The sequence below is a fragment of the Periplaneta americana genome, chromosome 7, assembly GCF_040183065.1.
Source record: "Periplaneta americana isolate PAMFEO1 chromosome 7, P.americana_PAMFEO1_priV1, whole genome shotgun sequence".
NCBI classification, from domain to species: Eukaryota; Metazoa; Arthropoda; class Insecta; order Blattodea; family Blattidae; genus Periplaneta; species Periplaneta americana.
In genome coordinates this window covers 113793056-113811816 of record NC_091123.1, presented here as the reverse complement: position 1 = coordinate 113811816, position 18761 = coordinate 113793056, and the positions used below count along the sequence as shown (strand labels likewise).

Below are 18761 nucleotides of genomic sequence, written 5' to 3'. Positions count from 1 at the left end.
TTCTAGCTGATCATTTTTTTCTTTTTGGGACAGTCATACAACTTTAATAAAAACATGATCTGAATAATGGAAGTGTCATAAACGTCGAGTGGTTCATCACGTTGTAGTACTATATTCATTTGCATATAATGCATCCCCCCTCCTCCCGATTTTTAACTTAAGGTCCAAAAAATTGAGAAATCTCTTACACATTTGCATCCAAAAGAATCAGTAGGGAATCAAAACATCAAATAATCTTTTAACATAGAACATCCTTGAAAACTTTGCAAGTCAGATAATCTATTATTCCAGTTAAGAAATGGAATTGTAGAGCATTATGTATATACTGTATCATCAGTGAAGGAGAGGGTGAAAATCACTGGCCAGGAATCCAGGAATGTGGCTTGCAGCTTTTTAGAACACAGAATTGTGCAGCTTACTGCCTATGGAGTAATGGTAATATTATTTATAAGGGTCCAGTATACAAGGTAAAATAGTTTTCTTTTTTCCCTTCAAGAAAATTAGGAGCAAGGTCTTACATGAAGTGATGTCTTGCAAGTACCATTTTGTTACAAGTGATAATAGGTGAAATAATTGATGGTGACAGTATAGTAACCATTAGCATTTTTATTTTTAAGAGATACGACGGACTTGATGGTGGTGCTGGAACTTCTTCAAACTACAATCATCTACTGCATCATGATTATGCAGAGAGAGAAGGGAACAATGAGAGATGTTCAACAACAGATTCATTGTGGTACCATCGTCCTGTGTTTAATTCTTTAATGAGCATGGGAAGGAAAAGACAGCGTATGATGAACGGTAGAGGTGATGGTGGTCCAGTTTCTGTGATTGACTGTAGCACAACAAATACTCCATCCACCAGCAGCTGTAATGCCACAAATGTTGCCCCTCCAGAGGAAGTAGCTGTTCCTGAGACTGATAATGGAAATACTGGGAATGCTGCATCTGGTAGCAATGGCATTAATGTAGTGATCAACCAGGAGGAGGATGAAAGGTGAGAAAACCATTTATATTAAAGTATTTTAGCATTTTGATCTTCGAAGAAAATGTAGTGACTTAAAAATTTGTGCCTTTTTTACTTCTTTATTCACACCACTGGTACCACATAGCTTGTGAACTTTTTTTGTAGTGATCATGTGAGACTGGAATGAATGTTCCACATCTGTTTGCGACACAATAGCAGTTGTTTGTTTTTCTCGTGTACTCACTAACTGCTCGACAAGAGCAAAGGTTTATAGATAACTTCTCTGTTGTCATAATTCTTAATTGCCTTACAGTAGTCCTGTTGGAAAATTTAAAGAAATTAAAGTAAAGAAGAGGGGGGGAAGGAACTAGCCACCCTATCCATTATCTCCTGGCCTAGTTGCCTCATAAGTGGTGCCTTCTTGGTGTCACTTGTGAGGTTGAAGAATACAATGCGTGCAGTTCTGTGTTGTATAACTTTCTCCAGTCACCTGTAACTTCATCCCTCTTAGCCCCAAATATTTTCCTAAGCACCTTATTCTCGAACACCCTTAACCTCTGATCCTCTCTCAAAGTGAGAGTACAAGTTTCACAACCACCATACAGAGCAACTGGTAGTATAATTATTGTTTTATATATTCTAACTAAGGGAAACCTGCTCATGATGTTAATAGTTATCGACCAATAGCACTACTAAGCATGATAGCAAAAACTATGGAGTCAATGATCTCCAACAGATTAACTTGGTATTTAGAATCTCAAAATCTTTTATCACCAAGACAAGCTGGCTTTCGACAACTACACTCTACTAATGAACAGGTCATACGCCTCGGCCAAGAAATAAAGGACAGTTTTAACAAAAAAGAAGATAACGTGGCAATATTTATTGACTTTCAATTAGCATATGACTCTGTTTAGAAAAATAAATTATTATTAAAACTCCAGAAATTAGGTATCTCCAGCAATATGTTCAGATGGATATCAGAATTCCTTAGTCAAAGATTCATTGCCACTAAATTCAATAACTCACTTTCTAGTTACAGACAAACATATCCAGGTCTACCCCAGGGCGCTGTCCTCAGCACAACTTTATTCAATATTTATATAAATGACTTACCCTCTCTATTAGAGGAATCAAACATGAAAATAGCACTATTTGCAGATGATATAGTTTTGTGGACTTCCGGATCTCACAGACATAGAGACAAAATTCAAAATTCTGCTCTTAAAGCTCTAAATCAACTACATGAATGGAATACACCAAATTTGATGACACTCAATTTAGGCAAAAGTAACTACCAAATATTTTCACTTGGTAAAAAAGAAAGAGAATTCAATATCCAATACAATGGGCAACACCTTCCTAGGACTTATGAATCCAAATATCTTGGAGTTATTTTCGATAGTAAGTTAACATGGAGCAACCATTTGAAATACATTTCTGAAAAAGCTCGTAAAAGATTCTCCTTTCTGAAAAGACTAGCAGGAAAGAAATGGGGTTGCTCTAGAAATACTTTGAACACTACATACAAAATGTTTATACAGCCAGTGCTGACATACTGTGGAGAAATTTTAATTACTTCACCTTTCATAAACGAAATAGAACGCGTTCAAAACCAAGCTCTCAGGCTCATCACTGGTGGAATCAAAATAACTCCAATAGATTCTATGAGATTCCTCACTAATATTAACAGCATCAAAATGATAATAGAAGAAAAAGCACTGATTCAATATGAAAAACTTATCAGATTACCAGGAAACAATTCGCATTCATACAGTCCTCTCCGTAGATTAAAAACTCAAAAAAGTTTCACATCCATGGTTCAAGAATTAAAACAGAAAATCAACGTCCCAAATTTAAAAGAAAACTTACAAATTAAATCAAACCCTTTAACACTATTAAATATAGAGTATAATCTAAATTTAACAGAAGAAATACTGAAATCAGAAGTAAACACTGAAATAATGAAACAATTGTCTTTAGAGACAATTAATATTAGGTACCCTCCACAAAATTGGCTTCATTTATACACCGATGGATCCTTGATCTCTGGGGAACAAGGTGCAGGTGCAGGTGTTACGTGCTGTCTCTTCTCACTTTATAGATCTCTTGGATATGGAAAAACAAGTTTTGATGGAGAAAGTGAAAGTCTTAGGAATCTTCTCTGCCACATCAATAAATTTAAGAATGCAGTTATATTGTCAGACTCCAAAGCAGCTATTCTATCAATAGTCTCTAGACACACACCTTCATCTCAAATAGCAGAAATAAATAAAATGCTCTCTCAACTAATAACACTCAATAAAAGAATTGTATTCCAATGGATACCATCCCATTGTGGAATCCTGGGAAACGAGAATGCGGATGCTTTAGCAAAGAAGGGCAGCACTGCTACTTACAGACCTGTTACTAAATCTACGTATTACTCTGTGAAAAGATTTATTAAATCTACATACTTAGACTTCAACAAACAAAATTTGATAACACAATCTCAAAGGAAAAAATGGAACTCTCTGCATCATAATCGACAGTTGATTCCCGATTTACCACGCAAATCCTCTGTAGCTGCATTTAGATTGGCAACAGGCCATGACTGTTTGGCCAAGCATCTGCATAGAATTGGAATATATCAGTCTCCTGACTGCCCATTGTGCAGCTCAAATCAAGAAATGGATTCAGAACATCTCAAAATCTGTGCGTTAGTGGCTAACCATGACAATATCTTTGAAAAATATTGGAGTGCAAGAGGTCAAATGACTTTATTGTCAAATGCCTGGCATTAGAAAACAACAACTTTTTTTTTTTTTACTTCACAACCGAATAATAGGCATTTCCCATATTTATTCTGCATTTAATTTCCTCTTGATTGTCATTTATATTACATGTATTATCTTCATGCAGGTAAATTTCATGGTTTATTTTTTTTGGGTAAGTTATTTTACGATGCTTTATCAGTATCTTGGGTTACTTAGCGTCTGAATGAGATGGTGATAATGCCAGTGAAATGAGTCCGGGATCCAGCACCGAAAGTTACCCAGCATTTGCTCATATTGGGTTGAGGGAAAACCCTGGAGAAACATCAACCAGATAACTTGCCCCAACTGGGAATTGAACCTGGACCACCTGGTTTCGCGGCCAGATGCGCTAATGTTACTCCACAGGTGTGGACAAATTTCATGTTGGGTAGTGTAATTAGAGTCTGGAATTTTAGACACTAAAAGTTAAAAATGACACAGAGTGTAGTTGAATAGATGTGGTGTCTGTTAGGAGGGGTTTTAAGTCTATCTCACAGGAATCCAATATGTAATAATAGAGAATTTAGTCATAAGGGCTGGACAATTGATCTTATCAACCGTACACTAATTTATAAGTGATGCTTAAGAAGGTTAAAGTCCGTTAACGATATGAAAGAGAAATACTGAATGGCAAAAACAACATCCAAAGAAGTGGGAACATGGCGTGTATGTTAAAACTGTAACAAGTAACAATATTAACTTTTATGCTGTAATAATAATAATAATAATAATATTTACTTATGGCTTTTAAGGAACCCGGAGGTTCATTGCTGCCCTCACATAAGCCCACTATCGGTCTCTATCCTTGCAAGATTAATCTAGTCTCTATCATCATATCCCACCTCCCTCAAATCCATTTTAATATCCTCCCATCTATGTCTCGGCCTCTCCGAAGGTTTTTTTTCCCCTCTGGCCTCCCAACTAACACTCTATATGCATTTCTGGATTCGCCCATACATGCTACATGCTCTGCCCATCTCAAACGTCTGGATTTAATATTCCTAATTATGTCAGGTGAAGAATTTAAGGTGTGCAGTTCTGCATTGTGTAACTTTCTCCATTCTCCTGTAATTTCATCTATCTTAGCCCCAAGTATTTTCCTAAGAACCTTATTCTCAAACACCTTTAATCTCTGTTCTTCTCTCAAAGTGAGAGTCCAAGTTTCACAACCATAAAGAACAACTGGTAATATAACTGTTTTATAAATTCTAACTTTCAGATTTTTGACAGCAGACTAGATGACAAAAGCTTCTCAATCAATTAATAACAGGCATTTCTCATATTTATTCTGCGTTTAATTTCCTCCCTAGTGTCATTTATATTTGAATTTTTCCACCTTTTCAAAGAATAAATTTTGAATTTTTATATTTCTATTTTCTACAATATTCTGGTCACGAGACATAATAATAATAATAATAATAATAATAATAATAATAATAATAATAATAATAATAATAATAATAATAATTTAATTTTTTCAATTTGACTTTGTGCTGATAACTATTTTGGTTAGATTCAGTTTTGGGTTGTTTTTGAGATACCATTTAATGCATCCTGTATTTCTTCACTTATTTTTCAAGCTGTTGCTTTCTCATTGTCTATGTTTTCTGCCATAGCTGAGTACGTGTTGTGTTAAGGTGTTGATATTTCTGGTAGACCTGTTTCCCCAACTGTAGCTCATTTATTAAAATGTGCAGATTTTAGTTTGTACCAGTTCTTTCTTACACTACCAACTCTTTTCTTTGTGAATCTTCATGTTATATCTTTCTTGTGATGCAGATTATAAATTACTGTAAATCATTTTTAGAATATGCCAAGAGAGCTAAGTTGTCTGCATAAGGAATAGCATCCAAAATTACAGTTATGTCTTTTGTTGCAGAACTGTGTTCTGTTTGTTTCCATTCCATGATATTTCTGTTCATATATAAAAAATATTGGAGACACACATTCTTGTTTTATTTCTGTTTTCGTGTAAGAAAGGTTACATTGTGTGACAACAAAACAGCTATAATGTAAGAAGTGTGAAAATTACAGAGGAGGAGGAGGAAAGATAAGGGAGATTTTATTATATTAGAAATGTGTCAAATACTTTATAATCTCAACTATAAAGACTGTATAGAATTCAAGGAGAGAAAAGAAAAGAAATTGATGGTCGTAATGTTTGTACAGCCCATTCTGTTATTTTTATAAGATAAATTTCACAGCCCTTTGTATACTGATGCAATATAAGAGCTGAAGGATTGTTTTTTATAACTGGTTTTGCTTTCTAATTCTAATGAATTTACATTGTGGAATAAAGTATTAAAATAAAAAAATGTGGTGCTGTAATAGTATATTGCTTATTTTTGTGTACTGAAATAATGGTATGTTTACATACTAATTTTTCATATTAATTGCAAGATGACCTTGTGCTGAATAATTATGAAGTCATTTGTGATCACTTGGTTCAGAAACTCCTAATTGGTACTGAAAACTGTATGTCACATCCTTAAAAAATAGTGTATGCTCTTATTTACTGCAGTTCAAAATACTCAGGTCTAATCAAGTGCATTGTTGCTTGTTTTGTGCAGCTTTTCTTTCAAGACCTGAACAGAGTAAGTGAGAGGGAGGGAGTTCATTGTTATGAATTAATATTAACTCAGATATGCCTGAAATTTTTTTTTGCAATTTTTGTGTATTTTTCAAATCTCATTTAATGCAGTATGTAACTGAAGTATTTGTATGGTGTCGAAACATTGTAGTTGTAACTGGTTGAGCTAGAAACAGGTGTCCTTTTAAAAGGACAGTAGACATATTAGCATTCATGCATACTATGCTTACATGAAAGGAAACAATGTAATTGTTGTAATTTACAATTATTATTATTATTATTATTATTATTATTATTATTAACAAATCATTACGTTATTATTTTATTATAGTTTCTTTATTATTACTACTATTATTATTCTGAAAAATGATGCATTGTGGCTAAATTCGTTTTAACTCTAGAATGCTTTCGTCATTGAATAGTACCGTATTGCTATTGATACTTAAAAATAAGTAATAGGCGAAAAGAGTGCTGAAGTTTCGAGGGAGAGAAGTGACGATATATATAATGAATCAGTTGCTGTGGCAATGTCGAAAGACAGGTTTCAGTTCATTTTGTAAAATCTACATTGTTATGACAGTGACAATTTATAAAGAAAATAAGGCCTCTTCCAAAAATACTAAATGAAAAACAATAGAAACTTATGTCCATTCAATACCTCCCTCCAGAACGTCACCAGTCCTCCACTTGTAAACAGATCTTGCTATGCAAATCTGGCTTTCAGGTTATCACCCTGCAAAGCAGACTTGAATAATTTCAAAGGAAAAATTGTTCCGGAGCGGGTATCGATCCCGGGATCTTAGGCTTAGCGAACAATGCTTTGCCGACTAGCTACCCAGCAACTACACCAGACACTGTCTCAATTTTTCCATTCATATCCACACATCTCAGTGGGCTGACAAGACGTCAGAAACCCAATTTTGAGTGCACACGAACTCTGTGTGGCATTTGTAGGCTGCATTATAATGATATGTCTGTATTTGAGATGAAATTTCGCCCGTAGCATAATTTTCAAACGTAGATAGCATTTCATGCAGGGAAAATCCACTAAAATTGAAATAGTGAAACAATTTCAAAATATATGGGGATATGTCTACTGTCCTTTTAAAAGGACACATAAGTTTTCGTTATTGTAATGTCGCAATGAATAGATATTTCGAACGCATTGTGGTTTCACGTTATATTTATGTTTATTAGGAGTCATTTGATCTACAACAATTTGTAAAATAATTCCGAACTGTAAAAATATTTAACATTCTTATCTGATTTGCGTCTCGGATGCCATAGCTGAAATAAACTAACAATTCTCACGTCCACATCTCAAACTCATCGGTGGCCAGAACTCTAATTACTAGTCTTAACACACCTAGCAAGTCTCTAATTAAGACCAGTAATAGTGACACCTGTGAAAAATCAAATGCGTTAAATGTAGGGAGGGTAGTGACACCTGTGAAAAATCAAATGCGTTAAATGTAGGGAGGGTAATTTGAAACATTGACAACTGTCTTTTTAATAGGACAGTAGGCATATCTGGGTTAAAACCTTATTGCGGTAGGGGGAAGATTCATTGTTATGAATATTAAAAGCTTATTGTGGAATGTAGATTCAAGAAATAGTGTCTTTCATTTCATTAGGTGGAGAGTTCTGACGAATATGGGGAGGATGAATTCCCCATCAAGGAAGCGACCATTATGTAGGACATCTGTTTCTGCAGCTCTGGCATCTGCTGAAACCTCTGATGCTAATGAATGTGGACCTGCTTTATCAGGTTGTGTATAAATGCAATTACTTTGTAATTCATATATAAATTGAAATATTGTGAACTGGTTTTTTTATGTTAGTAGCATATAAGAGGATGGCAGTTATGTATGTGATAATTTGTGCTATTTTTTGTAATATTTTCTACATGAAGTATGGTTCATAAAAATATTTTATAGTCCATATGTTTCCAAATGTACGTAACATTCCATTCATTCCTAATTTTTTGCTCAAGAAACTGCACTGCAAACCCAGCATTCTCAAACCTGCCCTGTTTTCTGTCTTCCTTTTAGTCTCCACATGTGATTCATATATTGATATTCATTATGTTGCCAATTATCTGATGTCTTCTTGTACCCTAAACTTTTCTCTCATTCACCATTCCTTCCAGTACGTCCAGTAGGCAGTTGCTTCTTACCGAGTGATCAGCCAATTTCTTTTCTCTTTCTGATCAGTTTCAGCATTATTCTTTTTTCACTCAGTCTTCCTAGTATAGCTTAATTTCTTATTTTGTCTGTCCATTTCACACACTATTGTTCTTCACTAATTATTTTTAATTACCATGTGCCTCGTATTGAGTAGCTTTTGATATCTGTAGACTATAAAAGAACCTCATAAATTATTGGATCATGTCATGGGCGACTAGATTCTCCATAAAAAATATAATTAAAGTTGGAATCACTAAAAAAAAAAAATAAATAAAATCAGAGTACATGTGTGGTTTTCTCTCCCAAAGGCATTAGTTTGGCCTAGAATAATTAAACTTATTTACTTAACATCAATCTCCTGTACAGATTTAGTTGTGGTTTCCTTTTCTTTCCTTTTATCGAAACCAATGTTCCTTTAGGAAACACATTTTGTGTAAAAGAGTTGCTAATCCTGCTCCCCAAATTTTACATCTATTACTCTGTTTGAATCGTGTATAAGCATTATAAAACAGACCCATTATCATGAAATCTGGTACCCACTTCTTATTGGCTGTTATCTTCAAGAGAATTAACTGGATTTTAAGCACTGTGGACCAATAGTAACTAAATGTCTTTTATATATCTGTGTGTGTGTGTGTGTGTGTGTGTGTGTGCGCGCGTGCGTGCGTGTTTTTTTTTTTTTTCGTCAAAATTTAATCTCGTCTCTTAGGAAAGGCAAAATTTTACAGGCCACTCAAAAAGAAAACAAATGACTTGCGAATACATATTGAAAAATTTTTAACAAGAGGCATGACATGCCTTAATGGTCATGAAGTTTCATGTACAGTACACTTCTTCTTTCTGATAGTCTTATGGTGTAATAATCATGAAAATCTGGAGCACATCCTTTTATACTGCACATCCGTAGATCTCGAAAAAAGAAATTAGTCATCGTTTGTCACACAAGACTTACTTCTGCAACACTTATTGATCAAGAAATCTTAAACAATACGAGAACCAATGTAGCAACCTCTTGTAGTGACTCCAACATTAACCTTATTTTTTTAGTCACTCAATAACATTATCCAATAATTTATGAGGTTCTTTTTATAGTCTACATATATGAAAAACTATTCATTGTGAGGTGAATGGTAAAAATAATTAGTGAAGAAGAATGGGATGTTTGGAATGGACAGAATTATAGGTAATAAGAAATGAAGCTGTTCTAGAAAGAGTGGGTGAAGAAAGAATAATGCTGAAACTGATCAAAAAGAGAATAAAAAATTGGATGGGTCACTGGCTAAGAAGGAACTGCGTACTGAAGGATACACTGGAAGGAATGGTGAACAGAAGAAAAGTTCGGAGGCAGAAGAAGACATTAGATGATACTCAACATTAAGACAGGGCTGGCTTTAGGAGACATTAGAGACATTATTCGGACCCCATGTTCACAGACAATTTCTCTAGAATTTACACCGGTGAATATAGTTTATTATACACTTACATCTTTTTTTTTTAATTAAAGAATTTGACCCTTGGCGTGACAGCCCATGAAGGACCAATGCTGACCAGCCAGCTGCTGGTCTCATGTCCACGTACCTCAGCGTAGATGAATGATCATCCAACCAGTCCAGAGGTATCTGTGGTTATCATGATGATCCCCACAGCTGTTATAGCTGGTTTCTGTAACTGGATTTCATTATCTAGCATAGCTCCCCAAATTCATAGATTCCCCCAGCCATTATAATTGGTTTCCATAACCAGTTGGATTTCGCTCTCCAAATCCATCATATACTGGCCGAAATTTCATAAGAACTCGAACCAGCACTCATTCCATTAATGTGAGTCCAGGTGTGATGCCTTAGACCACGAAGCTACTGTGTGATACTTATATCTATTATTCAATGAAAATCAATCAATATGCATTTAGAAAGTGAATGTGAATTAGTGGAAATTAAGCGTACAAATAAAAAAAAAAAAAACGTATATTGATTATCGTTAGATAGTCCAAATAGGTAGAAAATCGCCTATTTTATTTACTGTGAAATGATTGAGTGAAAATATTACACTTCTTTTTAATCAAAATGTAAGAGCAGCATTATTAGGAAATAATTTGTTTTTTATTTATATTAATTCACTTAATATGAATAGATAATAAAAAAGACATGTTAGTATTATGGCCTTTAATGTGGAAAAGTTATCTTTCTTGCGTTTTTCTCTGCAAAGATTTTCAGGATTTTGTTTAAGTTCAATAAGCTTGAGGTGATTTTCATATTCAATGGACAGAATAAAATTATCAAATTGTTCCAATGTTCCTAATGCATGAATGCTTTCAGATAAGTAATCAAATGCTCATAACATTGAATTTTCTTCATTACTTTTCTAATATGCCAGTAAAAGTCACTGATTTTTATTAACACTTTCATTATCTGAAATATCTCTGATTTTTATTAATATTTTCATTATCTGAAATGTTGATAGCCAGTGCCAAAGATTAATGTCCAGTTACTAGTCTGAAGATAGCCATTGGAGAATTAAGAATCAGTTTTATTTATTTATTTTTTTGTTAATTTCACACCAAGATTTATTTTTACTAACTTTATTTAATATTGTATTTTTTTTTTAATTTTGCTGAACAATATAATATATCAAAATTATATCTTTGTTGGATCGTAGTTCTTTTCTTTGATGTCAGATAAGTTTTGATCGGTTTAAGTTTGGAAAAACTTGTCTTCTGATGCGACAGTCACTAGAGCTGTCAGGAAGATCCGAAGGGTAATAAAAAAAATTGGGAAATGCAGTAAAACAAGAAACTCAAGTGTTTTCATGGGGATTTTAATCTTTGCTGGAAGAATTGGCTTCAGTACATCACTCTACAAGCATGTAACCATTTACATTAGCAACTTTGTGGTATTCACTTATTCTTGTTTCTGTTCTACCCTCACATGTCATTGCCACTTCCAGATCTGTTACTCATTTTCGTATAGTATCCATAGACAGATCCTGCAAATAAAAATCATTGAACTTAGGTGTGGGGCCCAATTGGGATAAATTGGTTCAATTGCCTTATAGTCAGCCCTGCATTAAGATATCGATCGTGTAGTTCAAAAGTGCGACAACTCAAAAAACAAGTTTTGAGATATCTTCAGTTGAAAGTTTCAAATAAATCACTTAGAAAGGAACAGAGTTCTGATTCATAACCACGACAATTAGAAATGAGGCAATTTTTTAGTTGTCGCACTTTTGAACTGGACGATCGATATATCGACCATATGCTGAGACTTAAGAGGAAAGTAGAAAATAAGAAAGACTGGAGAATGTTGGGTTTGCAGTGAAAAACATGTTCTTGGGCAGAAAACTGTGAATGAAAATCTTCATTATGTTTCAGAAGTTGATTAACCATTATCATTTTGCTGCTTCCATTTTACTTCAACAACCCATGCTTATAATCACTACAGTCCTCATAAACTTACAAGTCAATTGGAGAGGGATTTAATCTTGGTTGTGTCAACCACAGCAACAAAGTGAATACATGACATCTTTGTTAGTTGACCACATGATTTCAAAGCATTCACAGTGAATTACGAAAGTGTAAACTTGAAGTTAAGAATAACGAATTAAAATGAAATCTCGCAAATGGAAAGAAGGGAGAAATTTAATCCTTGTTGTGTCGACCACAACAAAGTGAATCTTTGTTAGTTGACCACATGATCTTAAATGGAAAGAAGGTATACAAATCTGGTTTTTTCAGGTACTTACTTGAACAATTTTTCCCTTGAAATTATGTAAGGAAAGAAGGGTTCTTAAGTGTCATTTTCAGAGGTTTCCATTGAGCTCAGATGCACATTGTCATCACAATCTGAGCATTACCTGAGTACCTTGTTAAAAAAAGGTTAGATTGGATGTACAAAAGGTTCTAAACAATTCATTTGTTACATCTTCACTTAAAACTGTGATTATTTTTTCAAGTTAATGCATAAGGTATATTTTTTATTTTAGGTTCCTCTACCATTGATATTGCTGGGTCATCAATTCAAACACAGGCTGGGCAAAATGATTGCACTGTTACGTCTGCTACTATGGACACGCTTTCTCCTACAGTTTCACCTTCAGAATATTATAGCCCAACTGATTGGTATGTATGGGAAATGAAAGAAGAGTTCATATCATTCATTACTTTGTTTTAGAAATCAACAAATAAAAAAAAAAAATGCAGATTTACTGGGGGCAGCAATTTGTGAGTGAGTGAATGTGTGTGTGCGTGCGTGTGCGCACGCACGCGCGTGTGACATATTAATTGCATTAATTAATTTATTTAAAACAATGTGTCCATTATGGTTTGATGTGCGCTGAATCCGAAAATGCATCTCTTTTCTTCGTATCACATAAAGTTTTTAAGATATACCATGATTTCACTTTTTGATCAACGCTCCCCCAGGAAACATCTGGCGCGGGTTGGGGGTATAAACCAAAACACAAGCCAATGCATTTTATGAGTTTATGACTTATTTCTGGTTTCTTTTGGTTGCTGACATGTTCTTTTGTACTCCTAATAAATAAACAGATATTGGTCCCTTCTATTAAGTAAATTTCATAACAGTTGAAATTGAGGTCAATGCAATGAACAAACAAGAATGTGGTTTTCAGTATTTAAAGGAAAAGTTTACCAGTTTGAGTGAAGGAAAATTAAAAGAGTGCATTTTTATCGGTCCACAAATTCACAAAGTTATGACTGACCCTTTGTTTGAGGAAAAACTTTCTGTTACAGAAAGAATGGCATGGCGCACTTTCAGAGATGTTTGCTCAAATTTCCTTGGAAATTCTAGGACTGAGAACTACATAGAACTTGTTGTGGAAACCATGTTAAATGCATATGACAAAATGGAGTGTAATATGTCTCTCAAAGTACACTTTTTACATTCTCATTTGGATTTCTTTCTTTTTAACTTTGGAGCGGTAAGCGATGAGCATGGGGAAAGATTTCATCAAGAAATATCTGAAATGGAAAGGCAATATAAACGAAGGTCATCATCTAGCATGCTTGAAGACTTATTGTTGGTTTCTTGTAAAATACAGTCTAGTTATAATACGGGTCTAGTTATAAACAGAAGTCATCCAGAAAATTATTTTAAATGTAATTTCAAATTCCGAGATTTCTCTCAGTATACACATGAAATATTATTTATGTTGTCGTGTTTTAAACTATGTAACATCATTTTTATATTTAGTACACATTTTTCAAGTATTATGAGGAATTTTGAATCCCTAGTGTGTTGTAATTTTTATCAGTAGCAGTGAAAAATTAAAAACAAACAAGTTTTGTCATAAAAAAATTCAATTCATTTTCCCTGGAAAATGGTACGTGATAGGGCAATTTGGATTTTAAACTTAGATTTAGGGCACACATATTAGTAATATTCACCTATTTTTATTTCAGAGCAAGACAAAAAGTAAAAATTTGTTGTTCAGTGTTATTTTGCAATGAGTACAATTATTAAACATTTTTCTTAAAACTGCTTTTTCAAATAGGTTTGTTCGGAAGAAACTGCAGAATTTTTGCAACAAACAAGTGAGATTCAATGATAATACATTTCGGCGCTTGTCTGGAGAACCAAATTCAGTTCCAGAAGACTCCAGTCACATTGCACCTCGTTCATCAGAGGATTCTTCTGAGATACAGGTAAAAATTTCGAATTTTTTATCATAAAAATTTAAGTATAGTGCTTGAGATAGAAGTAGAATGTTAAGTGTATAAAAAATATTTTGAGAAGTTTAGTTTCCCTATCTTGAATCACATCAGATGTTTTAAAATTGCGTTTGATATACAGTAGAACCTCTATTATCCATGGTAATGAAGGGGGTGGGCTGAATGGTTATTCGAAAAAATCGGATAATCCTTATAAAAGGGGAATGGTGGAGAGGAATGTATTTCTGGTACAGATGTTTCTTCATGCTTTGTCATTAATGGTTTAGTCAGTTATGATTCTTGCCTCTGAGTCAGATTATTATTAAAGGCCCCATACACACAAAGACTTATCGGATACTTACCGGTACAGACTTACCTCTGGAAGTTATGTTTGAATTGTATGATTGTTCATACACACTCAGACTTAGCCTCCTAGACTTAAGCAGTCGTTTCCAAGAGTCATGGATAAGTTGTGTTATGCATGAAATTCTGTTGATGCTTGTGGCATATGACATAGACTGGTTTTTATAACAGAATATATCATTGTGTCATTTCAAGTCAAGATTACTTGACAACATGGATTTAGCAGTTATTTCTTTGTTTGAACATGAGACAGTTATAGAGAAAATTCTAATAATAATAATAGTAATAGTAATAATAATAATAATAATAATAATAATAATGTATCTATGTAGCCTAAATGGATTATCAATTTTCAACACCAGTGTTTTAAATAGTACATTTTGTTACCTTTATTGCCCTTTGTTTTCTTCGTGTTAGCCATTAAATTATATATTATTATTGTTTTAATTTAGTTATTGGCTCTATTAACAGCGGCAATAAGTACACTTTGTGTATAAGAAATATGTTTATGTTAAGTATGTCAAAATAAACTTGTAGAGATTTAAACAGTTGAGTTATCAAATGATATCTCATAAAAGGTCTGTCTGATTTAACACAAACATCAATGAAGAGGCAATATGACAAAAATCCAGATTGAGGTTAATACTAACATATATTTTAAGTTATCATTATTTCTGACTACATGAGGAAATATATATATATATATATATATATATATATATATATATATATATATATATAGTTTTGTGGTAAATTAAACAGCCAGGATAACCTATCAAAATATGCAATAGCAAACGAAATATTAAGTTACAGTAAACTTACTGGGACACTAGGTTTACCCAATCATGTGCCGCACATTCTCTTTTAATGTCATGTTTTTGTAAGTATTATTCGATAATTGTATAATATGGGGCAATTCCATACTAAATCTTTCAATCCGATATTGTTGCTCTCAGATGCCATTTTTGTAACAATTCTGGCATCAGATGTCTGAACAGTTGCCGGCTATTCAAGCGATCTGTAATGCAGTATTGTGCAGACTTTCTGCAGCAGTGTGGCATATTAGAAACCATCATAACATATTATCCATAAGAGATGTCTTTGCATGGAAATAAAATTCTGTCCCATCATTACCTGGCGGGACATGCATGTCTCTTGGAAGCCACTGCGTTATAGTTCATAAAGAAGTCGTAAGAAGTCATTGAAATCATTTATTTCACATGCAACGACTCGATAAATATTATTTATGGTTGTGCTTTCATTTATTTACCACTCCTTAGCACCATTTTTAAATTGCACCTCTAGTTGTGCTGTTATAAATTCATTACTGGATGTGTAAAATCAGGTATGTCAAAAAAGTTGAGTTTTGTGTTAGCCTCTTAGAAGATTTTTAGGTGATAAAGTGGTCGCTATGGTACATTTTTCATCCTTTAACACTTCTATTTTGAAAGTAATGCATTAATTATTTGTACTTAACCACTTATTCGCAACACTATCTTCGACTTGCCTTGTTTTACACATGGTATAATATAAAATAGACTGGATATTAATAAAAGTAGTATAACAGCTTTTATGCTCGACCATACCGAAATGTAGTAATTATACACCTGGTAGCAGACCTTTAATGCATGTCATTAAAGTACACCTACTCATTAAAGGTCAGGTCTTTCAGCCAATGACGACTCAGGTTACAACTGTTCAGCCAATGGCAGGTCAGCTTTCTACCATTATAAAACCGCAAGTATCGATTATTCTCGGATATGCAATCAAAAGAGAATTAGTGAAAAGTCACGGAGGCTGGAAATCCAATACTGTCGCAGAAGGTTATGTTCTGTTACTATAATAATTAGCGTTAATTGTAAATAATATTCAAATAAATTCAATTTGTCATCTCGTTTTTCAATGTCTAATTTAATTTGAATGTTATCTCTGTAGGTTCTTATGGCCTAGCAAGGTCAATGTGGACATCTGTTCCTCGGAAAAAATCAATACTTTCGCGTCTGCGCACATCTCACAACATACGGGACATTGGTCAAGGTCAGATGCAAAGAAAATTAATAATATCAAGTTAGAAATAAATATGGTCGAGCATAAAAAGTCGTATGAAACTCGCCTATAATGGTAATTAAGAAGCTCGTATGAAAATTATGAAACTCGCGCTCGTTTCATAAATATCCATATTCGCTTCTTAATTACCTTCATTATAGGCTCGTTGCATAATGTACTATTGTGATGTTGAAACACAGACAGAGGTTTAATAATTGTGAATTATAATGAAAATTGTAACTTCATGGTCACATCACCAATTCCCTTTGTAAGTACAAATCATTTCACTCACAATCATACACAATCAATCAGTCTTCTTAATGTATCCAGCTGTTTGCTGACAACATAAAGTTCACTTTAGTCCACTGTAGTTTTTTCAGTTCTTGTTTTTCATGAGAAATGAGGGGTATTTTGATCAGTGTTCATTATAGATGCCTATTGCTAGTAGCCAGAATTGGTGTATGTCAGTATATACTGCAGAGCATTGTCTTCTGCAAATGGTACTGATGATTTTAATTTACTTCTTTTGTGGTTTATGGGTGGACAGTATAGAAGAATGTGTTCCAGATCTTCATCATGATTATTACACCACAGACGAGTAGAAGTAGACTATCAGAAAGATGAAATTAGTGTAAGTGCAATTGTGTGACAATGTGACCTGTTCTAGCTCTAGTTAAAAATATCTGAACATGTCTGGGCAAATTTTGTACATTTCCAGGTCATTTAGTTTATTTTGAACGGACTATAAAATTTTTTCTTTGTCAAAAGAGAGCCAATTGTTGATCCATAGGTTTATAAAATGAGACCTTACAGAATCATACACAATAGCAAACACAAAAGTAATCGAAGTTGGCAAAAAATTTCGACACCAGTGAAAATAACTATAACATTCATTTAAACACACAACATTCTGCATTCCCCAAGCTTTTTCATAACTTTTGCTTTCACTACTTTTCCTGTTAAAGTTGCATACTCTTTCCCCATGTTTCTTGCATTCTTTCTATCTTCCCTCGATTTTCTAGTATCTCCTTTAGTGCCTCTCTTGTTCTTATGCAATTCACATGCTCCGAGATTATTTGAATTTTCCCTGGGATACTGCCCATTATTCCAGAATACAGATTCATCTGAAGCTATTTCCACATTATCATTGTGTGCACTCGGATAATTTCCTTTCTCATTTCTAATGATAATTTCTCCAGTTGCATGACTAATTTTTCTGTGTGGACACCACATTTTCCTCCTCTTTCTTCTTGTTATTTTCTTCCGTAACTTTATCAATTTCTTCTCCTTCATGCTTGTCATTTTCCAATTTATTCTGGTCATCTCTTTTAGAGCTATCCTATCCTTATAGTATACTTCTGATGTACTACTGTAATTTTCTACATGTTTACTGGTGTCATTCCCTTCATATTATTTATTTAAGCTTCCACCCTCAATATTCTTATCTCTTGATTTATCTGTATTATAATTTTCCTTACTTTTGTTTTTATTAATGCTGTCAAAACTTGTTTTTGAGCATTTCTTTGGACACTACATCACTATCAGAAGAATCGTCAGAATAAATATTGGGGTCAAAATTCGGGTCATTATCACTATCGAAAGAACATTTTATAACAGAGCTGAATGCCTCTTGTAACTTTTATTATGCAGTGGTAACTCTGCAAACTCTGCATTCTCTTCAGAATATTTCTTTTGTGCCAACAAAACTGACTGCTTTGCTCTTGAGAACATATTCACACTTTCACACAAACAACTAAAATTCAACTAGTATTTTAACCCATGGACCTCGAACTTAAATACCTGGGTTGTATCATTACTACCTTGATTTGTAAAGGGCATCCAGGAATTATTGTGCACTTTCAGACACTTGTAATGGACAAAAGATAACTGTACACATATCGACAAAGAGGGTGACTGGTAAGCCAAATTCCTTCCTTATTCATACATGTTAACAGAACGGAGATACATAAAGGGGAGGCTGAAGTTCTAGAAAATAACTATAGTGTTTGGTGGACTGATTTAAATTACTGACTTGACTGTTTTTATAAATCATTACATATGTAGTGGATGAGAAGATAAGTCAATATTTACTGACTTGACCGTTTTACACACCATTATATATGTTATGCATAACAGGATAATTCGACAT

At 33.7% G+C, this 18761-nt stretch overlaps 2 protein-coding genes across 3 annotated transcripts in view; one reads left to right on the top strand and one right to left on the bottom strand.

The window, feature by feature from the left end:
- LOC138703367 (uncharacterized) overlaps positions 1–18761 on the top strand; it is an 88100-nt gene that overhangs the window by 31786 nt on the left and 37553 nt on the right. For both annotated transcript variants that reach the window (XM_069831188.1, XM_069831187.1), the window contains 4 exons: positions 618–997; positions 7987–8120; positions 12517–12652; positions 14047–14197. In XM_069831188.1, coding sequence (XP_069687289.1) covers positions 618–997; positions 7987–8120; positions 12517–12652; positions 14047–14197 — 801 coding nt within the window. The remainder of the gene's footprint in view (positions 1–617; positions 998–7986; positions 8121–12516; positions 12653–14046; positions 14198–18761) is intronic.
- The window catches only part of Coprox (oxygen-dependent coproporphyrinogen-III oxidase), a 120567-nt gene continuing 103153 nt past the window's right edge, over positions 1348–18761 (bottom strand). Inside the window, exon 9 of the transcript XR_011333139.1 lies at positions 1348–1384. The gene's annotated coding sequence lies outside the window, so the exon portion shown is untranslated. The remainder of the gene's footprint in view (positions 1385–18761) is intronic.